At 44.7% G+C, this 24942-nt stretch overlaps 1 protein-coding gene across 1 annotated transcript in view; it reads left to right on the forward strand.

Moving 5' to 3' along the window:
- Window positions 1–24942, forward strand: part of LOC137370260 (cyclic nucleotide-gated channel beta-3-like) — a 171800-nt gene that overhangs the window by 119043 nt on the left and 27815 nt on the right. The window contains exon 15 of the mRNA XM_068032639.1: window positions 13554–13672. Coding sequence (XP_067888740.1) covers window positions 13554–13672 — 119 coding nt within the window. The remainder of the gene's footprint in view (window positions 1–13553; window positions 13673–24942) is intronic.

Raw genomic sequence — 24942 nt, forward strand, 5'->3', positions numbered from 1 at the left:
GTCCCCATTAATCAATCCCAACTGATTCCACTCCCTCGATGCATAGTTAGTTTGTGACCCTGGAAGGTGATCATGCATGTCTGCTCAAGATATCCTGGAACCTGCCATAATTCATTGATTCTGCAACACATATCCCCTGCAGATTTTTGCTGCTCCAGACAGCATCAGCAGCTGGAGGCAGGGGCTATCCTCTGAAGACCTGGCAGATGACTCCTGTAAGGAACTCCACCACTGATCCAAAGGAGCGATACAATAGGAGTCACATCACCATAAGTGCAATAATAAAAACAAGCCATTGGGTTGCTTAATATGCGCTTCAGGTGCCTCAACAGATCTGGAGGTATCTTTCAGTACGCCCCATCAAGGATACCCAGCATGGTTGTGGTCCGGTGTGCTTTGCACAACATCACCCTGCAGAGAGGACTGAAGCTGCAGAAACAGGAAGGTGCAGAATGATCAGCTTCTGAGGAGGAGGGAGAGGAGGAAAAGGAAGAGGAGGAGCCAGATGTGGCCATGGTGCCTGCGGCTACACACCTGGCTGCCAGAGATGTCCAAGATGGCCTCATCCAGGATGGCTTTACTAAATCTCTGTATGTGAGAACGTCTGTCAATGCCATCAGGAATCCTGTGCCATCCCCGCCTCCCCCACCAACACAATTAATTGCAACAGTCAAGTCAACCACCAACCATCACATTCACACCCTTTTCTCCTTATAAAAACTGATCAGACCAATCACCTGAAGCCTACTAGCAAAGATGAATGGGGCACATAACAAAGTAGAGGCCAGGAGAATGAGGAATTCAAATAAACATTGACATAGTGCCATTAATATTGGTATTTGCACCCAACTGAATTCCCTTGTGCGACTATTAAATCTTTCTCAGCCTCTTCCTCTTACTCCGACATGGTACACCCCCTGTGGCTTCAGAAGAGCTGGAAGCAGGCTGCCTGATCCCCTGCTCTGACACATGAGATGCCTATGGCAGAGGTCCTCTGGGTTTTGGAGCCTGTGAAGGCCCCACCAAAGACTGCCCAACCAGCACCTATGCAAGGGCAGATGTGTGTGGCTTTGTCTGAAATGGATAGCAGAGGATGAGAAGTAGGGGCGCCTTGAGAAGAGTCCCCACTGCCATGTGTCCTTTCTCCATTTTCCCTCTCATGGCCCATTTTCACTTCCCTGCTATCTAAGAGCTGGAGAGCATTTGGCTGCATGTCAGTGAGGCGTTGAGCCACCATGGTGAAGCTTTTCTGCATCCTGTGTAGACTGAGTGTGCAGATAGCCACTCTTTCCATGGAAGTGGACATCAGCACAAATGTCTGAGACATCATGGTACTCATGCTAGAGATGTACTGCTCCAGTTTCTCTCCAAGGCTGCACACTACCTTTAGAAATCCTGACAGAAGCACACACATTTCCTACTGCTGCTCCACAAATTCCTTTTCTGTGGATGACCCCCGAGGTTCAGCATCCAACTGAACAGAGCTTGGAGTGACCTGCGCCCTCCGAGAGGGACTCTCCATTGCTGTCCCTGTCTCCATCACCTGCCCCTGCTCACAAGTGATCTGCTCCTCAAAATGTGACAAGTTACTCTACTGCACCATGGAGTTTGTATCTGTGCTGGTGGAGGGTACACGTGAGTCATGTGATGGTCCCTTCCTCAATGCCCAGTTAGTTTGTGACCACCGGAAGGTGAACATGCCCTTCTCTAAGGACTCCTTGGCCTGGTCCCTCATCAGCAACTCCATTATCCTTGAAGGACCTGTGGGAGATCAAAGATGAGTTAGTGTTGGCATTGAGAAAGGGTACAAGCTCAGCATATCATGACATTTCAACTGATGATATCAAATCAATATGAGTGAGTGTTAAATACCAAGTGGCAATGCATTATCTTATGCTGTCACCAGGTCCCTGAGCCACCCCCATCTCTCCATCATCTACACCTAGATTATGTGTGCCGCACAGCCAATCTCCAGGGTGTCCTCTTCCAATGCGGTCAGAGTGGTCATAGCTGCAGGCCCACGGCCAGTTGTCTGCCTCTCCCTGGAGTTGTGCGCTGTCTTCCTCTGCAATGAGAGAAAGCAACAAGTTATGATTGTGAGGAATTGCTGAGAACGGAATGAAAACATTTGAGGAGGTTGACTGTGAGGATGGATGCAAGTTAGTTATATGATGAGAGTGAGTGTGAGTGTTGGGTGTTCAGATTGAGATTTGAGGAGGGGTCTGGAGAGAAAAGAATGTGTGGAACTGCAAGGTATGCCAGTCAGAGGAGTGCTGTGCAGATGAATGCTATGGAGGTCAGAGAGTGATGGATGCCAGCTGAAAGTGATATGACACTCACTTTTCTAGATCTAATGAGATTATTAAAACTTCTCTGGCATTGAGTCCTGGTCCTGGGCACCACACCCCTGCTACAGCCTCCGCTACTTCCAGTCACACCTGCTTTGTTTGGGTGGCTGGCCTTTTCCTCCCATCCACAGAGAAAAGAACCTCCCTCTGGCCCTCACTGCCTCCGGTGTGACCTCCAGGGAAGAGTCAGAAAACCAGAAGACAGCCTTCCCATGTCTTCCTTCCATCTTCTTGCCTTCAGATTGCTTCAGGAGAAAACTTTAATGAAGCCATTCTGACCCCCACCAGGCTCTATTCAAAAACAAGGTCTTCATTGACATCATCACACCCACACTCTGTGGTTGCCTGGAAACCTGGAAGTGGGATGCTAATGAGTTCAAGCCCCCTTCGATTGCAAACTGGTTCCTAGCCCACTAATGGCCTCCCCGCTGTGTGCAGGTCTATTCCATTAGGATTCCACCCTTAGGGATATCATTTTGGTTGCCCTCCTCTGCACCTTCTCTAAGGCCTTGATAAACCTGCCACGTGTCCAAATTACTCCGAATGTGGTCTTACTCAGGACTTTTTGCAGTCCAAAATTGATAATTATTACTTTTTGTATCTGTGCCCTAGCTTTTAGTGATTTGTGTACTTGGTCACCCAAGTATCTTTGCTCCTCCACAGTTTCTAATCTGTCACCAATTAGAAAATATTCTGATTTGCCTTTCTTAAATCCAAAGTAGATTTGGTGCTTTGTTCTATCATCGATTTCCTCTTCCAGGGCTGACTGACCTGATGCTGTGTCTCTCCGATATTTTCTGGTTTTATTTTTGCATTTTTTTAAATTATTCTTAGTCATAAGACATATTGTCCTAGAAATGCAAGTTAAAGCCCTGTTTACCTCCCCAATAGCCATATCTCACTGCTTCCAGACCTTTACTGATTTGTTACCTCTGTCCCTCTCCTGCTCCATAACCTTTAGAGAGTATACAGGCATTGTATTCACCTGCCTGGAATCTTCAAGACCCAAAATTATAATACTACTTATCCACATTGAAAGACGCCTGCACACATTGGACCAACCTCCTAAATTGTTGTGTAACACTTACCTATCTTATATTAAAATCCAAAGCTGGTATCATGAACCTTATTAGACTGAGGTAGCTTTCATCTCAAGGCTGCTCAGTCCTGGAAGGACTCTTCAACAAGCTGCATTTCCACTGGAGGTGCATGGGCAGCATGGTTCTGACATTATGTGAGCAGTCATCTGAGGATGCTGGCTATAAAGGTCACATGAGTTGTCATCGTGAGAGATCACAGCATCACAGAGGCAGATCCTAGTCACACCACTTATACTGGGTCCTGGATCTAAGTGCCCACTAATCGGAAGAGGGCTGACTCCATGGTATCAATTAGATTCAGCAGAGAGATGGTGAAGTTCTGGAAAGTAAGTTGCTCTTGAAACTTCTCCAAGGCCAGTGATCAAAGCATCCATGTTTAGTACACTAACCGATCTGGAAAGCCTATCTGATGGAGGAAATGGGAGCAGAAGTTACTGGTGCCCCACATACTCCAGGTCATACTGCACTGTGTTGAATCCTTCTCAATATTGGGCACTGAGGATAAGCATTGAACTCCACTGTGAACCCCACTATTTGATTCAGGTCCTCCTCAGTCCCTCTGTTCCCCACTGTCAGATCCTATTTTTAACTCTGACTCCCTCATGCTTTGTGTCTCACTCAGTGAAAACCCCTCATCAGAGCTATCTATATATCCCAGATGGATTTCTCTAAGGTAGTGAGTGAGAGAGAAAGGGCAGAGATGATGAGGCTGATTAGGTTGAGGTGGGAAATCACTAGCCTCATATTTCTTCCTCCTCCTCAGTGGTATCTTGCTTTGGTTATCTAATGGGAAAAAAGAGATGTTATAATGTTATGCAGCTACCATAGCAGTTTCTCTATTGCTTTTGTTGGAGCGTAACCATGTTTCTTTCTAGTGTATTTGCTGTACATGGTCAGACAAACCTGTTGCTATCACTGACCCTCCTATATCTCCTCCCCCAAGAGATTCAGCAGCATGGTTCCCAGGATCTATAGAGTTCTTCTTCATGGGGTTACAGGTCTATTATTCAGGATATTCCAACCATGAACACAGATTTCTCATGGTTATGGTCACCTTCTTGTGTGCCAGATAAAATATGAGTTTTACAGTAAAGGCTGGACAGAGTCTTTTGTAACAACAATTTGACACATTGGGTTATTTCAAGAGCAAAAATCAAGCAAGGGCACGTGCGGTAAGTTAGGGAGGCTTACTCACATATGAATGAAGGTACAATTTTAGGTAGAAGGTGATACTGATTAGGAGAAAGGATAAACAGGCACAGAATACAATCCTAGAAGATATTGAAAGAAAGATGTAATTGGCTGAATTTTCCCGCAGGTGTTGGGAATCTGACATTGGGACCATTTCCGGGTCCTGTGCATTCCTATAGGTAGCCAGTTAGTAGGCGCCCTCCTCATTCTCCATCCAATTAGGGATGGCAGGCGATAGGGTCAATCGGAGGGGCCGACTGGATGGCCAGTAAGCAGCCCCACCAGGATAGGTGAGTGCAGCTCAGGCAGAGGGAGAGTGAGGGCGTGCCTTAAAATGGAGACCGTGACAAAGGGGACCAAACAGCATAAGGAAAACAAAGACTCAGACCTGTCAAGGGCATCTGTCTGGAGGTAGAGCACCTCCACATGAAACATGAGGGTCGTGTGCACAAGATTACTTTCAAGGTAGTGGATGTTCAATAGATGTCTTTTCTGTCAGGTAAAACATCACTCCAGGTGGGATTGATTATGACAAACACCTCATAGACTTGAAAAAAGTTAACCAGATGGGAGTAGAGAAGACTATACATGACGTAATCCACAAGTATGCTGATGTTTTCAAAGGCTTAGGCTGCCTTCCATGAGAATATCACCTTGACGTAGGTGACACAGTGCCTCCAGTAAAGCATGCAGCTCGTACAGAAGCTGTTCCCTTGAAGCAGGAACCGAAGCAGAAGCTCCATGAACTTGAAGAATGGGGGATCCTTGTCAAAGTTACACAACCAACAATGCAGTCATTGTGAAGAAGCCTAACAAACTTTTAATCTGCACTTACCCTAGGGACTTGAATAAGGCTCTGGAGTGCCCGCACTACCCTGTTCCCACTGTGGGTGATATCTTACCGAGGCTATCTAAAGCTTGTGTCCTCTCAATTCTTGATGTTAAAGACAGGTTTTGGCCAGTGAAACTAGAGGAGAGCAGTCTTCCAACAATGTTTGCTGCACCCTATGGCCTCTATAGATGGACATATATGCCATTTGAGATATCAACAGCCCCAGAAGAGTTTCAATGAAGGCTTAAATGGTGTTGATGTCATAGCTGATGACTTTCTGGTATTTGGCAGTGGTGATATTCACCAACACGTGGTAGCAGACTCTGACAAGACTTAGCCAAGTTCCTGCAGACAGCAAAAGAAGTAAACTTGAAGTTGAACAGGAAGAAGCTTAACTTCGTCTCTCGTCAGTGCCTTATATGGGACAACTACTGACAGAAGATGGCCTAACCCCAGATCTGAACAAAATAAAGGCTATGACAGTACTTAAAGACAAAAAGGCAGTGCAACATCTTCTTGGGTGTGTTACATACCTGACAAGGTTCCTACCCAGATTGTCTCATGTTGCAGCGCCATTAAGAAGGTTGACAGACAAAGATGTTCACTTTGAGTGGCCAGATCACAACACTCAAACACTACAAGCTCAGACAACTTCTCATGCAAGCTCCAATGTTGAAGTATGACAGCTTGCATGAAGAAGTCACAATCCAATATTGAGATTATATATAATCAGAGAAAGGACTTGGAACCACCGTTCTTTAGGATGCCCAACCAGTTACCTTTGCCTCACAAGCCTTGAGCAAAGCAGAAAACAACTATTTTCAAATAGAGAAGGAATGTTTGACCATAGTCTACAGCTGTGAGAGGTTTGACTGGAACATACAAGGGAGGAAGGTCACTGTGCACGCTGATCGCAACCACTTGTTCCAATCTTCAGAAAATCCATTCACAGTGCGCCAAAGAGGCTCCAAAGAATTATGCTGAGATTACAGAACTACCAGCTATATGTCAACTATTGTCTTGGGAAGGAGATGTTCATAGCTGACTGGTTGAGAAGAGAGTACATACATGAACCCCATAGGAGAAAGGTTGATCCAATTTACAATGAAATTGAACAGATTAATGAGGCAGACTACCTGAGAATGAATGATGCAGCATCCATCCAGTTCCAGAAAGAGACTTTGAGAGATCAGACACAACAAACACTGACGTCCGTGGTGATGAATGGATGGCTAGATGACAGAGCAAAAGTACAAGTCTCAGGTCGAGTGTACTTCAATTTCATAGAGGAGACAACAATGCAGAATGGAACTCTCGACAATGGCATGAAAGTCATTGTGCCGAAAGCAATGCAGCAGTGATGTTGGATGGAGTCCACAACAGTTGCCTTGGAATGAATGCTTGTGTTAGATGAGCCAGAGATGTTCTTTTCTGGCTGGGAATGGTTGCACAACTGAAAGACAAAGTGACACAATGTAGCTTATGCAATGCATTTCAGGCAAAACAGCAGAAAAAGCCAATGTTGTCAAATTGACATACCATCACGTCCCTGGAGTGTTGTGTCACATGGTCTGTTTTGTTACCAGTGTGAGGAATACCTGATTACAATAGATCACTACAGCGATTACTGGGAGGTGGATGGGCTAACAGGTCACACCACAGCTGCAGTAGTCAAATGCACAAAAGTCCAGTTTGCAAGATATGGCAGGCCAGATAAGGTGGGAACTGACAATGGGCCCCAATTTGTGGCAAGACAGTACAAAGAATTTGCACAAAACTGGGAGTTTGAGCATACCACAGCATTGCCACTACACAGCCAGAGCAATGGGAAGGCTGAATCAGCAGTGAAGGTAGCAAAGAATATTCTTAAGAAGACTTGAAGAGAAGGGTGAAATGTCCACCTAGCAGTCCTAGAATGGCGCACCACGCCAATGATAGTGGAAGAGACCCAGTAACAGAGATTGATGTCTCGCTGCACAAAAATGTTGCTATCTGCACCTGGAGGGCTACTGAAACCACACAAAGAACAACAAACAAAGAACAAAGAACAGTACAGCACAGGAACAGGCCATTCGGCCCTCCAAACCTGTACTGATCTTGATGCCTGTCGAAACTAAAACCTTCTGCACTTCCCGGGACTGTATCCCTCTATTCCCATCCTATTCATGTATTTGTCAAGATGCCTCTTAAACGTCGCTATCGTAGCTGCTTCCACCACCTCCCCCGGCAGCAAGTTCCAGGCACTCACCACCCTCTGTGTAAAGAACTTGCCTCGCACATCCCCTCTAAACTTTTCCCCTCGCACCTTAAACCTATGTCCCCTAGTAACTGACTCTTCAGCCCTGGGAAAAAGCTTCTGACTATCCACTCTGTCCATGCCAACTCCACCAACCTTTGTGTCGTCCGCAAACTTACTAATCAGACCAGCTACATTTTCCTCCAAATCATTTATATATACTACAAAGAGCAAAGGTCCCAGCACTGATCCTTGCGGAACACCACTAGTCACATCCCTCCATTCAGAAAAGCACCCTTCCACTGCTACCCTCTGTCTTCTGTGACCGAGCCAGTACTGTATCCATCTTGCCAGCTCACCTCTGATCCCGTGTGACTTCACCTTTTGTACCAGTCTGCCATGAGGGACCTTGTCAAAGGCTTTACTGAAGTCCATATAGACAACATCCACTGCCCTTCCTTCATCAATCATCTTCGTCACTTCCTCAAAAAGCTCAATCAAGTTAGTGAGACACGACCTCCCCTTCACAAAACCATGCTGCCTCTCGCTAATAAGTTCATTTGTTTCCAAATGGGAGTAAATCCTGTCCCAAAGAATCCTCTCTAATAATTTCCCTACCACTGACGTAAGGCTCACTGGCCTATAATTTCCTGGATTATCCTTGCTACCCTTCTTAAACAAAGGAACAACATTGGCTATTCTCCAGTCCTCTGGGACCTCACCTGTAGCCAATGAGGATAAAAAAATTTCTGTCATGGCCCCAGCAATTTCTTCCCTTGCCTCCCTCAGTATTCTGGGGTAGATCCCATCAGGCCCTGGGGACTTATCAACCTTAATGCTTTGCAAGACACTCAACACCTCCTCCTTTTTGATAACGACATGACTCAGACTATCTACACTCCCTTCCCTAGACTCATCATCCACCAAGTCCTTCTCTTTGGTGAATACTGATGCAAAGTACTCATTTAGTACCTCGCCCATTTCCTCTGGCTCCACACATAGATTCCCTCCTCTGTCCTTGAGTGGGCCAACCCTTTCCCTGGTTACCCTCTTGCTCTTTATATACATATATAAAGCCTTAGGATTCTCCTTAATCCTGTTTGCCAATGACTTTTCATGACCCCTTTTAGCCCTCCTGACTCCTTGCTTAAGTTCCTTCCTACTGTCTTTATATTCCTCAAAGGCTTTGTCTGTTCCCAGCCTTCTAGCCCTTACGAATGCTTCCTTTTTCTTTTTGACTAGGCTCACAATATCCCTCATTATTCAAGGTTCCCGAAACTTGCCAAACTTATCCTTCTTCCTCACAGGAACATGCCAGTCCTGGATTCTAATCAACTGACGTTTGAAAGACTCCCACATGTCAGATGTTGATTTACCCTCAAACAGCTGCCCCCAATCTAAATTCTTCAGTTCCTGTCTAATATTGTTATAATTAGCCTTCCCCCAATTTAGCACCTTCACCCGAGGACTATTCTTATCCTGATCCCTAGACAGGGGAGCTGAGAACATTCAACACAAAAAACAACAAGCAAAGAAGCAGTATGACAAAGCTGGAGATAGGACAGCCAGTCAGAATCCAGCCAGACAGTCAAGGCTTAAAATTGAGCCTAGGTTGGTGTAATGTTAAAGTAGGATCCAGATCTTAACTTGTTCAGGAGTTAACTCGTCTGCAGGAGAAATCGTAAATTCCTGAGACTGACGGATGAACTGATCCAACCGCCAGCTCAATCTGAGCCAGTCAGTCAGCCAACATGAGCTGGAAGCAGATCAAAAGGTGACTCAGAGTGGAGCTAGAGTAAGGAAAACCCTTTCTATGCAACAGCAACTGCTAGCACACCAGTCAAAGCTGAGACTGACAAATGGCAGCTTCAGAAAAATGAAAAAATGTCTGCATCCACGAGAGCTAGAGCAGAGAAATCAATGGCCACAATATTGTTGACAGCACCGCAGCAGAGCTGGCTGACTAGGTCTACTAAATTAAGGCAGACGATCAAGATGCCAGCCAAGCATGAGCAGTTTGTCGGTAAGTGAGCTAAGTGTGCCTACTAAAGTGTAGGGTATTCTTTTATAAAGTTCAATTTTTTTTTTTGAAAGGGTCTATTCAGGTTTGGGAACATGTGAGTCAATTGCTAAAGAGAACACTATGAACACTCAAGGAATCAGTTGAAAAAACTTATACCATCCACTTATATATTTGTTGTTTGTTATTGTTCTGTGATTGGGATCACTGTACAATTTTACTTTTAATCCTTTGGACAAGTAATTTAAAAAAAAGGGAGATGTTATGGTATGTGAGTTGAACATGACTTGTTTGCTGTGCTGTACCTTTTGGATCCTGAGTGTGACTTGATGTGAGTCTATGTATATTAGCTCCCTCTAGTAGTTAAGACCACACCCATACAGAGAGAGAATAAAGATGGAAGCTTACATAGAGAAGGACATATTAGAATGTTGAACCATCTGCTGTCTTTCTTGGTGACAACCAAACCAAACACAAGCGAGACTCTCGACTCTCTCATCAGCACACGCTTCTCATGGGTTCCAGTGCAACAGGCTACCAAAACATGAAGTCCTCACCCTGAATTGGACTTGTTGTCCTCTCACAAACACCCTTACCATCTCCCTGACCCCGTCACAACATGGCAAGCCCTTCTGTCAACACTAGCACTCATGAGGTGCTCACATTTAAACAGTATCCATCTAATTGCATCCACATCTGGTTAGGGCTACTGATGCAGAAATAAACATACAAACCATTAATGAGTGCATCACAACACCTTTAACTCTCATCAGACATATAAGGCTGCTGTATTGAGCAAAGAAGTATCACCCAGTGAAACGTCACGTGCTAGTCAGTGCATTCACGCACTCGCTTACTGGTGCTCCCATGTGGTGCTCTCCCTGAGTCAGGAGTTAATGTGCAAGCAGCCTGCTGCCTTTCTTGCTGTGCTGCATTAGATGGCCACAGCATGTGTCCTTTAGGTGCCTGAGCCCTACAAGGGCCCAGCACATTCAGGGGCCACCTGCATCTGTGCATTGGCTGCCTCTGTCATTGGGCCAGCCTGCAACATTTGTGTCACCAACAGAGGGGTTGAGGATCTATCTTCAGTGATCAAAGCACCTTGGGAGGAGACCCTAATGCCTTCCACCTGCCATTCCTTAGCCCTTTCAGGACACACATGACGCCCCCCCCCCCCGCCCCCCCCGGTTGGCTTGACTGGTTCAGCTGCTGGCAAAAGGGTCTTGCTTGTCTGGCCCATCTCTCCCAACCATCACTCCACACATTTCATGGATGAGGTCATACTATGGAGATATGCATCCCTGCATCCAATCCCTTCTGTGCTCCATGGGCCTCTCCATGAGGGTTGCCACTTTCTCATTGGAGAAGGCCATGTGCTCAAAAGCGATGTATGGACTCCTCCATTGTTTGTGCACGTGATTGTACAGCCTCCAGTAACTCCGACAGATGTTCACACATTTCATGCTGCTGCTTCAGCATCTGCCGCTTTGCTGATGACACCTGAGGCTCACCTTCAACGTGAAGCTGTGCAGCACTGGAACTCTCCTCACTCCTCCAAGAGGAAGCAGCCATCACTGTCTATGCCTCCGTTACCTCCTCCTGCGTGTCTGTGCAATGCTCACCAGCTGGTGCCACCCGTTCTACATGTACAAATATGCCCACTCATGTGAGAGTATCTACTGTGATAGAGGGTGTGCAGGATTGAAGTGATGCTGTGTACTCAGATGGCGGTGGATCCTCTGAGATGGCCTGTGGACCTGAAGTCCTCGTCTCTGTCTCATCCACTGCTGGACCTGCTGGAGGGACATGATTTATGTAAAACAGCTGCTTGTTCAACCAACCCCCCTTCCCTTGATCAGGAGCTTCCAGTGGTGTGAACGGCCCATACAGGGCACTACAGCTCACACATGGTCGAAGAATGATGGAATCTACCATCGCTCTAGTCCCAATCCATGGGGTCCATACCTGCCTTACCCTCAGCGACAGGCTGCTCTGCTGTGACCCATCTGATCTCCATCGCCTCCTCTTCTATTGGTGTCACCATAGTGATGAATGGAACTCCTCCACATCATGTTCATTTACGCTGCCTGGCATTGTGAGTGTGCTTCTCCTGTAAGCAGTGTCACTGCTGTCTCATGGCCCAGCTGTGCTGCTCACTAAGTCACTGTAAATGTGTAGCAGTGTGCCAATGAGATGACAGTGGCAGCCTGCCATTCAGCCATCTCAACACACCGCTCAGCTATAACTGACTATGCTGCTTGGCTGCACGGAAACCGTGTGCCTCAACGTGGACAGTGGTGTCTGCTCATGGCTCATGCATGGGTCAACCACCTGACCTCACATTTCATGGGCACCTTTTCATTCATTCTGGACTGCCGGTTTACAACTATGAATGCCACTCACCTTTCCAGACTGCAGTAAATCATTGAATCTCTTCCAGCATTGGACCCATGTTCTTGCAACCACCCCGTAGCTTTAGACTTGCTCTGCTACCTCAAGTCATGTTTTCTCTGTAAGGCTTGCTGACCTCCTCCCGTCAGTTGGAAACAGCACCTCTCTCCATTCCTTTGCTGCCTGCAGGAGCGCATCCAGGGAGGCGTCACTAAATCTTGGAGTGACTCTTCCCTGCACTGTAGCCATTTCTCTGCATTCTCCCTTGCTCAGCACCCCATCTGATAGACCCTGAAGGTGGCAGACCACCATTTAAAAATGGTGCCTTCCAACAATCTGCCAGCACTAGATCCCGCCCGCCACCCATGATTAGCTGGCTCCCCAGCCTGACGGCCACTAATTGGCTCTACATGGCAAAATCAGCAAGCAAATCTCACTACCAACCCATGCATCTGTCCAACCCAGATATGCCCCACTGTCGGGTCCTCCACACGTTTGGTAAAATCCAGCCCTCTGTCTCTGCCCCACAACCTTAAATTATTTATTGGCCTATATATATATATATATACATATATATAGAGATATATATACGAGGCTATAAACTAATAGCCGAATGGTTCTTCTAACAGTCCTTATCCAGGTTGAATGACCCAAATTGGGGAGTTGTTTCTATTATTCAAATGAAGCCTTGAGTCTTAATTTGCACATTAATGCTGCATTGAAGTCATCATAAAAAGTATTCCAGATATTCCAAAACTGGATGACCTCTTAGACCTTCCCAACTTTAGCTTTACATTTGTATAGAACACATACTATTAACATATACATGAAGTTGGTTATGTTTCTAACTATCTATATACAGTGACAATACTGTGAAATATGTGACAGTGAACTAAATGCTTTATGTCCCTGCATTTTTTCATGTTTTTATAATCTTTTTATTGACTATTCAGGTTATTTGGTGGAGTTGCATTTATATAGCAACTTCCACATTTCAAGTGCTTCATGGTCAACGAATTTCATTTTTGAGGTATAGCCATTTTTTTGACAAAGATGGCACCCAATGCGTGCATAGCAAAGTCCCACAAACACCTATGAATTAAATGACCAGGTAATCTGTTTTTATAGTGGTATTGGATGAATGATGAATATTGGCCTGGCCACCAATGGAATACTGAGATCTTCCTCAAATACATGCCATGGGATCTTTACAAGTAGATGGAGCTGCAGTACCTCTGACAATGCAGCATTCTCTCAATACTGCATGGCAATATCAGCCTTGATTATGTGCTCAGGACCTGAAATCAAGTTTGAATCCACAAACCTCTGACTCAGAGACTATAATACCAAGGCTGAGCCAACTATGATTTCAGGCAAGTGGTTCTGTATTCATAACAATATTAAATGGCTCTTAACCTCATGTTGTGCATTTCAGGGAGATATAGGCAAGGAAATGTACATCATCAAGACTGGACAGGTCCAAGTGCTTGGTGGACCTGATGGCAAAAAGGTTCTGGTTACTCTGAAGGTTGGATCTGTATTTGGCGAAATCAGGTAATGTTGTGATTATTTAGGCATGGAATTAACAATAATAAATGAATAAATAAATACATTTTATCAGTAATAATGTGAAAGTTATGCTACCCAAAATAGTTCATGAGAAGTTTTTTGAAATGTTTTTGAAGATTATATGATATTAAAACAATGACTTTTGAACATATTGGTGTAAAATTTCTGGGGAGGTCTTTGTGCGCAGATTTGAAGCAAGACAGAACTGTCCAGAGGATATATGCTTCACCATGGCCCATATCCTGGGTCAGGGGCATTTGCATATTACTGGTGGGAAAACGTGTTCATCTTGGATGGGTTGGAGGAAATTTCCTGAAGCTGATTGCCACAACATAATTGAGTTTGCAGGGCGGCACAGTGGTGCAGAGGTTAGCACCACAGTCTCACAGCTCCAGCGACCCGGGTTTGGTTCTGCGTACTTCCTCTGCGGAGTTTGCAAGTTCTCCCTGTGACCGCGTGGGTTTCCGCCGGGAGCTCCCATTTCCTCCCACAGCCAAAGACTTGCAGGTTGATAGGTAAATTGGCCATTGTATATTGCCCCTAGTGTAGGTAGGAGGTAGGAGAATGGTGGGGATGTGGTAGGGAATATGGGATTAATGTAGGATTAGTATAAATGGGTGGTTGTTGATTGGCACAGACTTGAAGGGCCTGTTTCAGTGCTGTATCTCTCTATGACTTAAGGGGTGGCTGCTAGGAGACAGGGGATACTGTTCAAACTTTGCTGATGACACCCATCAGAAACCCAACCAATGAAGCCAAACAGCGCTACAGTGAATGCCATATGGGTACCAGATATGCAATTGAACAGGTCATCAACATGCTGAAGATGTACTTCAGCTGCCGAGGCAGACCTGGAGCTGTCATTTAGTACTCAGAAACCAGGGTCTCCAGAATATTCATGGTGTGCTGAGCTTTGCACAAAATTGCACAGCAGTAAGATTTGGAGTTGCAGAAGGAGCAAAGTGCAGAGCACAGATCACCTACAGTCAAATCCAATGAGGAGAAGGAGGACAAGGAAGCCAATGAGGAAGAAGGTGATGATGGTAATACAGCACCAGGTGCTCACATTGTAGCCAGGAATGTCCTTATTAATATGCAGTTCACTTAGTTACCACCAGTGGATTGATGTCAGAACCACATGCAATGGCCACGTTTCCCACACACCTCCTAAGGCCATTAACACAAAGCAGATCTGCAAACAACCAACCACCCATTGCACATCATCCCATTCATCTCTATCAATTTTTGTCTTGCCATTCTTCATCAAGCAAGTTAAAAAGCAAGTTGCCATCCAGCAACCAAGAATGGGCAACATGGGAAAGTGGTGCAAAGTAATACATTTTTGTGATTCTACAAAAGAATATAAACTCAACAATAATATTTTCTCATACAGTCATGTGCATACACCTGTGCAACTAGAAAGCTTCACTCTTTCCTACGTGGTGTAACCTCTGTAACTTCAGCAGAGGTAGAAGCAGGCTGCTCTGACTGTTGTGATGCTCTTGCCGATGAGCTCTGGGTTTTGAAGCCCATGAGGGCCCTGCCAAAGACTGCTCCACCTGCACTTGCGCAGGGGCAAACTTTGCCATCGGGACATGAGACAGCATGTCAGGTACTATCTGGTGGTGGGCTGGGGGGATGGGTAATGGGTGAGAAGTGGAAGTGCTTTAAGTGGAGTCAAAACTTCCATGTTCCCTTTTGCCATCGTCCCTTTAATGGGCCAATTGCACTTCACTGCTACCACTCTGCTGGACAACAGCTTGCTGCAGATCAAGTCAAATAGTCAAATAAGAATTTAAAAATGGCCAGACCACCTGGCATCAACATGAGCATCCGACAGGAGAAGAGCACACAGTCCAATCAACCCTGTAAAGACCTCCTCACTAACTTCTGGGGATTTTTGCCAAAATTGAGACAGCTGTCCCACAGACTAGTTAAGCAACAGCCTGACACAGTCCTACTCAGAATTATATCTTACAGCCAATGTTCCAGACTCCTACATCACCATCCTTGGGTACGTCCTACCCCACAAGCAGGACAGACTGACTGGAGGTGGCGGCACAGTGGTATACAATTGGGAGGGAGTGGCCACAACATTGACTCCAGACCCCATGACATCTCATAACATCAGATCAAACATGGGCAAGGAAACCTCCAGCTGATTACCCACTGCTCTCCTGTGCCAGGACTCAATACTCCTCCATGTTGAACACCACTTGGAAGAGGCACTGAGGGTAGCAAGGCCACAGAATGTACTCTGGGTGGGAGAGTTCAATGTCCATGACCAACAACGACTCCGTCTATCACCACTACTAATTGAGCTGGCCGAGTGCTGCAAGACATATCTGCCATAATGGGCTCTGGCAGGTGATGAAAGAACCAAGAGATAAAAGCCTACTTGACCTCACCCTCACCAAACTACCTGTCGTAGTTGCATCTGTCCATGACAGTATTGGTAGGAGTGACCACTTCACAATCCTTAAAGAGACAAAGTCCCATCTTCATACGCCATCGTGTGACAACTGTAATCTCCATCAGCTCTCCGACTCTCCAAGATATCTTTGTTCCTCTAATTCTGGCCTCTTGTGCATCCCCGATTTTAATCACTCCACCATTGGTGGTCGTGCCTTCAGCTGCTAGGCCCTAAGCTCGGAATTCCCTCCCTAAACCTCTCTGCCTTTCTACCTCACTTTCCTCCTTCAAGACAGTCCTTAAAACCTACCTCTTTGACCAAGATCTGCTCTAATATCTCTTTATGTGGCTTAGTGTCGTATTTAATTTTGTAATGCTTCTGTGAACGTTGGGACGTTTTATTATAAGTACAAGCACAATATAAATACAAGTTCTTGTTGTTGCAAAATATTATCGATTCGGATCAGATCTAGCAGCTCAAAAATGGACATCCATGAGCGCTGTGGGCCATTGGCCACATCACTCTACCATTACCATCAAGCCAAGGGACCACACACTGGTTCAATGCAGAGTGTAGGAGAGCAAGCCAGGAGCAGCATCAGGCTTACTTAACATTGAGGCATCAACCTGGTGAAGCTACAATACAGGACTACAAATATGCTAAACAGCGGAAGCAGCATGTTATAGAGAGAACTAAATGATCTCACAACCAACGGATCAGATCAAAGCTACTGCCACATGATGATGGACAATTAAAGAACTAACTGGAGGAGGAGACTCCAGAAATATCCCCATCAGCTGCTTCATCAATGACCTTCAATCATAAGGTCAGAAGTTGGGTGTTCGTGGACAATTGGACGATGTTCAGTACCATACACAACTCCTCAGATACTGAAATAAAAGTAAAATACTGCGGATGCTGGAAATCTGAAATAAAAACAAGAAATGCTGGAACCACTCAGCAGGTCTGGCAACATCTGTGAAAAGAGAAGCAGAGTTAACGTTTCGGGTCAGTGGCCCCAGGACATCACTGCAGGAGTTCCTGAGGCCAAACCATCTTCAGAAATTCACCAACGACCTTCCCTCTATCATAACGTCAGAAGTGGGGATGTTTGTTGATGATTGCATAGTGTTTAGTTCCATTCGTAACTCTTCAGATAATGAGTAGTTAATGCCCACATCCAGCAAGACCTGGACAACACTCAGGCTTGGAATGAAAAGTGGAAAGTAACATTCATGTCACAAAAATGCCAGGCAATGACCAGAATCTAACCATCTCCCTATGACTTTCAACTGCATTATCATTGCTGAGTTCCTCCACCATCAACATCTTGGAGGTTACATTGTCCAGAAACTTAACTGGACCAGCCATATAAATACTGTGACTACAAGAACAGGTCAGAGGGGCACAAGTCAGGAGTGTGATGGAATATTCTCCACTTTCCTGGATGGGTGCAGCTCCAACAACACTCAGGAAGCTTGACACCATCCAGGACAAAGCAGCCCTCTTGATCAGCACCCCGTCCATCACTTTAAACATTCACTCTCTCCAGCACTGACACACCAAGCTTCCTTCAACAGCACCTTCCAAACCTGCGGCACATGCCACTTAGAAGAACAAGGGCAGTAGACACATGGGAGCACCACCACTTGCAAGTTCCCCTCCACGTCACTCACCAGCCAGGTCAATATCCTGAAATTCCCTCCCTAATGGCACTGTGGATGTTCCGACACCACAACTACTTCAGCAGTTCCAGAAGGTGGTTCACCACCACCTTTTCAAGGGCAATTAGGGATGGGCAACAAATGCTGGCCTTGCCAGCAATGTCCAAATCCCATGAACGAATAAAAACAATTTCAGTAACATTCTGCAAAGGCAAGGCCAAAGTAACTGTCAACTTATTTAAGGTGCCAGACATGTTGGCATCCAGAGTGTGCACAGTTGTACTCAAGGTATGCATGGACATATTTGATTGCTGCATGTAATGTTCCACAGAGTCGGCCACTCTAACTATACAAGTCATTATTGAAATGCTCTGCGCACCCAACCCTCTCATGTTTGAGCCAGAAAGCTCCATTTTCTCTGCAGTTCTGAATATTGTGCTTGAAAAGCACATTCTCTGCTGCTCACCAATGATTATCCCTTTCATCAACAGTTCCTGGGGTACACTATCTGTGTCCGGCTTGGACTGGGCTGTGCCCTCCAATTCAGTCTCTCCACAACGGCCCCTGTCAGGACCATCTGCTCTTGTTCAATTGTGAAGTGTGACTCACCATGTGAAAATCCAACTATCTGCCTAACTGGTCCCACTGAAATGTGAGTATCTGAGCTGGTATATGGTAAGCATGAGTTCTGTGGTGGTGCATCCCCAGAAGGAATCATCTGCTTTGAGGATTCACCATTAGCAAGGTCCATGTACTACTGCTGAATGTGTGAAGGCCCTGTTGGAGATAAAAGATATGAATTAGTACTTGTAAGGTAAGAATGTTGTAACTTATCATTGAGAAGATGATCATATTTCATTCGCTGCTGAAATCAGGTAAACATGACTGTGGTATGACATGTGTGTGTATTATATTTGTTTCTGTCACCAGATAGTTGGGAGGTCCCCATCTCCAATAGCCTGGGCCACCAAGACACCAGTCATTTCCTGGCTTCCTCCTCTGCCTTTGTCAACTGTAAGATCTGTGGAGACCCACCTCCAGTTCTCTCTCCATCAGCCTACAGCCTGTAGGCTGATGGAGAAAGTGAAGTCGCATGGGGTCCAGGGTGTACTAGCTAGATGGATAAAGAACTGGCTGGGCAACAGGAGACAGAGAGTAGTAGTGGAAGGCAGTTTCTCAAAATGGAGACGTGTGACCAGTGGTGTTCCACAGGGATCCGTGCTGGGACCACTGTTGTTTGTGATATACATAAATGATTTGGAGGAAAGTATAGGTGGTCTGATTAGCAAGTTTGCAGACGACACTAAGATTGGTGGAGTAGCAGATAGTGAAGGGGACTGTCAGAGAATACAGCAGACTATAGATAGATTGGAGAGTTGGGCAGAGAAATGGCAGATGGAGTTCAATCAGGGCAAATGCGAGGTGATGCATTTTGGAAGATCCAATTCAAGAGTGAACTATTCAGTAAATGGAAAAGTCCTGGGGAAAATTGATGTACAGAGAGATTTGGGTGTTCAGGTCCATTGTTCCCTGAAGGTGGCAACGCAGGTCAATAGAGTGGTCAAGAAGGCATACGGCATGCTTTCCTTCATCGGACGGGGTATTGAGTACAAAAGTTGGCAGGTCATGTTACAGTTGTATAGGACTTTGGTTCGGCCACATTTGGAATACTGCGTGCAGTTCTGGTCGCCACATTACCAAAAGGATGTAGATGCTTTGGAGAGGGTGCAGAGGAGGTTCACCAGGATGTTGCCTGGTATGGAGGGCGCTGGCTATGAAGAGAGGTTGAGTAGATTAGGATTATTTTCATTAGAAAGCCGGAGGTTGAGGGGGGACCTGATTGAGGTGTCCAAAATCATGAGAGGTATAGACAGGTTGGATAGCAAGAAGCTTTTTCCCAGAGTGGGGTATTCAATTACTCGGGGTCACGAGTTCAAAGTGAGAGGGGAAAAGTTTAGGGGGGATATGCGTGGAAAGTTCTTTACGCAGAGGGTGGTAGGTGCCTGGAACGCGTTGCCAGCAGAGGCAGTAGACGCGGGCACGATAGCGTCTTTTAAGATGTATCTGGACAGATACATGAATGGGCAGGAAGCAAAGAGATACAGACCCTCAGAAAATAGGCGACATGTTTAGATAGAGGATCTGGATCGGCGCAGGCTTGGAGGGCCGAAGGGCCTGTTCCTGTGCTGTAATTTTCTTTGTTCTTGTTCTTTGTTCTCTCCTTTGTGTTTTACGAACATACGAACATGCAAACATGCAAATTAGGAGCAGGTGTAGGCCACTCAGCCCCTCGGGCTTGCTCTGCCCTTCAAACAGATCATGGCTGATCTGATTGTAACCTCATCTCCACATTCCCGCCTACCCTCGATAACCTTTCACCCCTTGTTTATCAAGAATCTATCTACCACTTCCTTAAAAATATTCAAAGACTCTGCCTCCACCGCCTTTTGAGGAAGAGAATTCCAAAGACTCACGACCCTGTGAGAGAAAAAATTTCTCCTCATCTCTGTCTTAAATGGGTGACCCCTTATTTTTAAACAGTGACCCCTAGTTCTAGATTCTCCCACAAGAGGAAACATCCTTTCCACATCCACCCTGTCAAGACCCCTCAGAATCTTATATGTTTCAATCAAGTCACCTCTTACTCTTCTAAACTCCAACGGATACGAGTCTAGCCTCTCCAACCTTTCCTCATAATACAACCTGCCCATTCCAGGTATTAGTCCAGTAAATCTTCTCTGAACTGCTCTTAACACATTTATATCCTTCCTTAAATAAGGAGACCAATATTGTGCACAGTACTCCAGATGTGGTGTCACCAATGCCCTACTTTTGTATTCAATTCCCCTCAGAATAATTGATAACGTTCTATTAGATTTCCTAATTACTTCTGTACCTGCATGCAAACCTTTTGCGATTCATGCACTAGGACACCCAGATCCCTCTGCATCTCAGAGCTCTACAGTCTCTCACCATTTAGATAATATGCTTCTTTTTCATTCCTCCTGCCAAAATGGACAATTTTACATTTTCCCACATTATACTCCATTTGCCAGATCTTTGCCCACTCACTTAACCTATCTATATCCTTTTGTCGCCTCCTTATGTCCTCTTCACAGGTTAGTTTCCTACCTATCTTTGTGTCATCAGCAAATTTAGCAACCATACCTTTGGTCCCTTCATCTAAGTAATTATATAAATTGTAAAAAGTTGAGGCCCCAGCACTGATCCCTGTGGCACACCACTCATTATATCTTGCCAACCAGAAAGTGACCCTCTCTGTTTCCTGTTAGCTAGCCAATCTTCTATTCATGCCAAAATGTTACCTCCTACACCATGAGCTTTTGTTTTCCACAATAACTTTTGATGTGGCACCTTATCAAATGCCTTCTAGAAATCCAAGTGCAGTACATCCATTAGTTCCCCTTTATCCATAGCACATGTCACTTTTTCAAAGAACTCCAATAAATTGGTTAAATATGATTTCCCTTTCACAAAACCATGTTGACTCTGCCAGATTATCTTGATTTTTTCTAAGTGCCCTGCTATAATGTATTTAATAATAGCTTCTAATATTTTCACTATGACAGATGTTAAGCTAACTGGCCTGTAGTTTCCTGCTTTCTGTCTCCCTCCTTCTTGAATAAAGGAGTTACATTGGCTATTTTCCAATCTAATGGAACCTTCCCTGAATCTCGACAATTTTGGAAAATTAAAACCAACACATCAACTACCTCATTAGCCACTTCTTTTAACACCCGAGGATGAAGTCCATCAGGACCCGAGGACTTTCCAGCCCACAGCTCCAGCAATTTGCTCAGTACCACTTCCCTGGTGATTGTAATTTTCTTGAGTTCCTCCCTCCCTTCCATTTCCTGATTTACAACTATTCCTGAGTGTTACTTGTATCCTCTATGGTGAAGACCGATGCAAAATATTTGTTCAATTCATCTTCCATCTCCTTATTTTCCTCATTAATTCCCCAGACTCACTTTCTATCGGACCAATGCTCACTTTGTTAACTTTTCTTTTTTAAATATCTATAGAAACTTTTACTATCTGTTTTTATACTTCGAGCTAGCTTTCTCTCGTACTCTAATTTTCCCCTCCTTAGTAATATTTTAGTCGTTCTCTGCTGCTTTTTGTATTCTGTCCAATCTTCTGAACTGCCATCCATCTTTGTGCAATGATCTGCTTTTTCTTTAAGTTTGATGCTATGTTTAACTTTTTTAGTTAACTGCGGATGGTGGGTCCTTCCCTTGGAATTTTTCTTTCATCCCCTTAAATGTCTGCCACTGCATCTCTATTGACATATCCCTTAACCTACTTTGCCTGTTCACTTTAGTTAGCTCTGCTTTCATGCCCTCATAATTGCCCTTAATTAAATTTAAAGGTAGGTCTTAGACCTACTGTTTTCTCCCTCCAACTGAATGTTTTGCATTCTTTTCTTCTGCAATAGTTGAAAGAATAGACCCATGAGTGAGTGTAATGGCATGTGTATGGATGCAGCATATTTGGTGAGGATGACTATGAGGGAGAGGCTTGACAAAGCAGAGTGAGTGAATGGGCTGATGCGTACAGTATGATGTAGGTGAATGTGTAGCTGTGTTCACCTTTCCTCACCGACTTATGTCATTAAAGTCCTTTGTGAATTCAGGAGTAGATACAATGCTCCTGATGCTAACCTCCTGGGCCACCTCCAGCCACCCCTTCTTTGTGGCAGCAGCAGGTTTCTTCTACCCATTTCTGCAGAAGAGTATCTCTCTCCAGCTCCCCATAGCCCCCAGTAGTACATCAAGGGAGGCATCATTGAAGCAAAGCACAGCATTTGACCATCCTGAATTTAGTCTTACAGCTCATTTTCTCTTGCTCCAAGTCTCAATTCCTCCAAATTCCACCTTTGGATAGGCCCTTGAAAAACTGGAAATGAGATTGTGTCATGCAGGTCCTCATCATGCCATCTGCCACAAAATCAGTGCCAAACCCAGAAGTAAATGATAATAAAATGACTTTGTTAAAGTGATACTATCAGATGGGCTGAACTTACTTCTAGGTTTCCCATGCAATATATGACCCTGTTCCATCTTGCAACCACCCCCGCCCCCCAACTACCAGCCCCCCACCCCCACCATCAGCCTCACCGCCCCACTCCCAGCTCACCTCCCAGTTCACTTCAGGGCCAATGTAACCAGAGTCACAGCCCAATTTTAACTCCAGTTCCTAAAATAGCCCATTCATTTTAGGAAGGTGAACTCTTAATTGTGCTTTCGAAGAAATGACTGCGTAATGATAGCAATTTCAATTAATCAGAACGTTTGAAGATTGTAACCAGTGGTGAGCCATCCCAAGACCAATTTGAGCCTAAGACTGTCCTTCAACTTCTCCATCTCCTACCACCTCCCCAGTACATCCACTCAGGAATTGTAGAGCATTCTCCTTTTTCCTTAAGAGCCTCATGTAGCCTTTCATCCACCCATGGTACTCCATTGCCATTGATTATGCGTGACTTTTTCCTTCGCAAAGAACATTAAAATTTAAGAGAGGGTAGGAATTAATTCAAAGGTTAATTTCACTGAGGTATCTGGAGACACTGCACTGGGATAATGCTTCCAGTTACAGGCTATACAAGAATCTATTCACTTTTCATACACGCACGATAAAGCTTGGTCTCAGAAAGTGGGATAAGAAACAGTGGAATGGGGAAAGAGGAACGTTTGCTCAGTGGGGGTAGATGGATGCGCTACCAGGTACATATTTATCTCTTCATTCATCCTGCTTGTGTGAAGGTGAGTTATGCTTTCCACATTATTTCAGGTTGTGCATGGGTATTGTGCCTTTAAATACCTGGTGAGGTTATTAAAATGTTTCTGGCACTGTATTGCAGGACATGTGGTGGTTATGTGGCACTGACTGGCTGCACCAATCTGTTTCAGGGGTCCATACCTTGGGTTCTAAATAGTCTTGTATACCTTGCCCTTATCTCGACCAACATCACCTCCACAGAAGCTTCCAAAAATCTTTGGGTCTGACTACAGCAGATACCCCTGATTCTGGTTCACCTGCCATTTTTCTTTTACCGTGTGCCTGATCTGTCTCTGCCTCCTTTACATTTTGATCATCTTCTACCCCTTTTAGCTGCATTCAACTGCCATTGCTGAACTGAATTTCCCTCCCTCCCAGCTTTGGAGAGTCATTCAGCAGCAGGATTCCCACTTTTAACCCATCAAGGATATTAAATTAGGACCTCACAGGAAAAAGAAGTTGGGTATCAGCAGGATTAAGTGAGTGGGTGGAAGTCCCAACATATTTCTAACAAGTCAAGGAAAATCCAGGCCAATTTAACCAATTACTCTTCTAATCTGGGAAGGAGCTGTCAATATCTTTAAATTTAAGGAATGTAAATGCTCATTATTTTTTTCTTTTGGTGAATCAGTTGCATTAATGCTGTACATAAAATATTTTGTCACAAATTGTGGATGGGCAATCTGTAAATTATTGAATATGGAGTTGGATTAAGAGTTCAAACTGAAGTAACATGCACCATTTCGTTACCACAAAAAGGGCATAACAATTCCAAATCCGATCAAATTGCCTACATTTTTGCAACTAGAGCCAGTTTAAGTAAACATCCAGGAAAACTGGGATTCCATTCCACTGTAATGATCAAATATTCACTGTTACAAATGCAATTGATTTGGAATAACTTTTTGTCCAATTTAGGCAACTATTCATGCTGTAAATATATTCTAAAAATGCATGGGTAGAATCTTGGAGGCAATTTGATAGTAGGTACGTGCCACTGCACATTAAAGGGACATCTGATCAAATACGACTTTATAGAAGTTAGATAATTGCTCCATTGTATCTTATTATTTGCAGCATTTGATAATAAGTGAGTTGCATCAATGTTCCAGCCAGGCAATCTGTTACCATAATCATTTTTAAACAATTCTCTCTTCATAAAGCTGAAATGTAATTTAGACCCTTGTGGCAATTTAAACAAGGCACTTCCAGCTGCTGGCAGAATTTCAATGGCACAATGTATGAGCCGAACAGATTTTCAGTTTCAATAATAGGTCCATAGCCAGGCTGAGATATAATTCATGCTTTGCTCCAAAAACTAGAAGATAATCCTTTATTAACTGTCACTGGATAAGACGATCTTAAATCTTGAAGGT

This window comes from Heterodontus francisci, chromosome 5 (assembly GCF_036365525.1).
Source record: "Heterodontus francisci isolate sHetFra1 chromosome 5, sHetFra1.hap1, whole genome shotgun sequence".
NCBI classification, from domain to species: Eukaryota; Metazoa; Chordata; class Chondrichthyes; order Heterodontiformes; family Heterodontidae; genus Heterodontus; species Heterodontus francisci.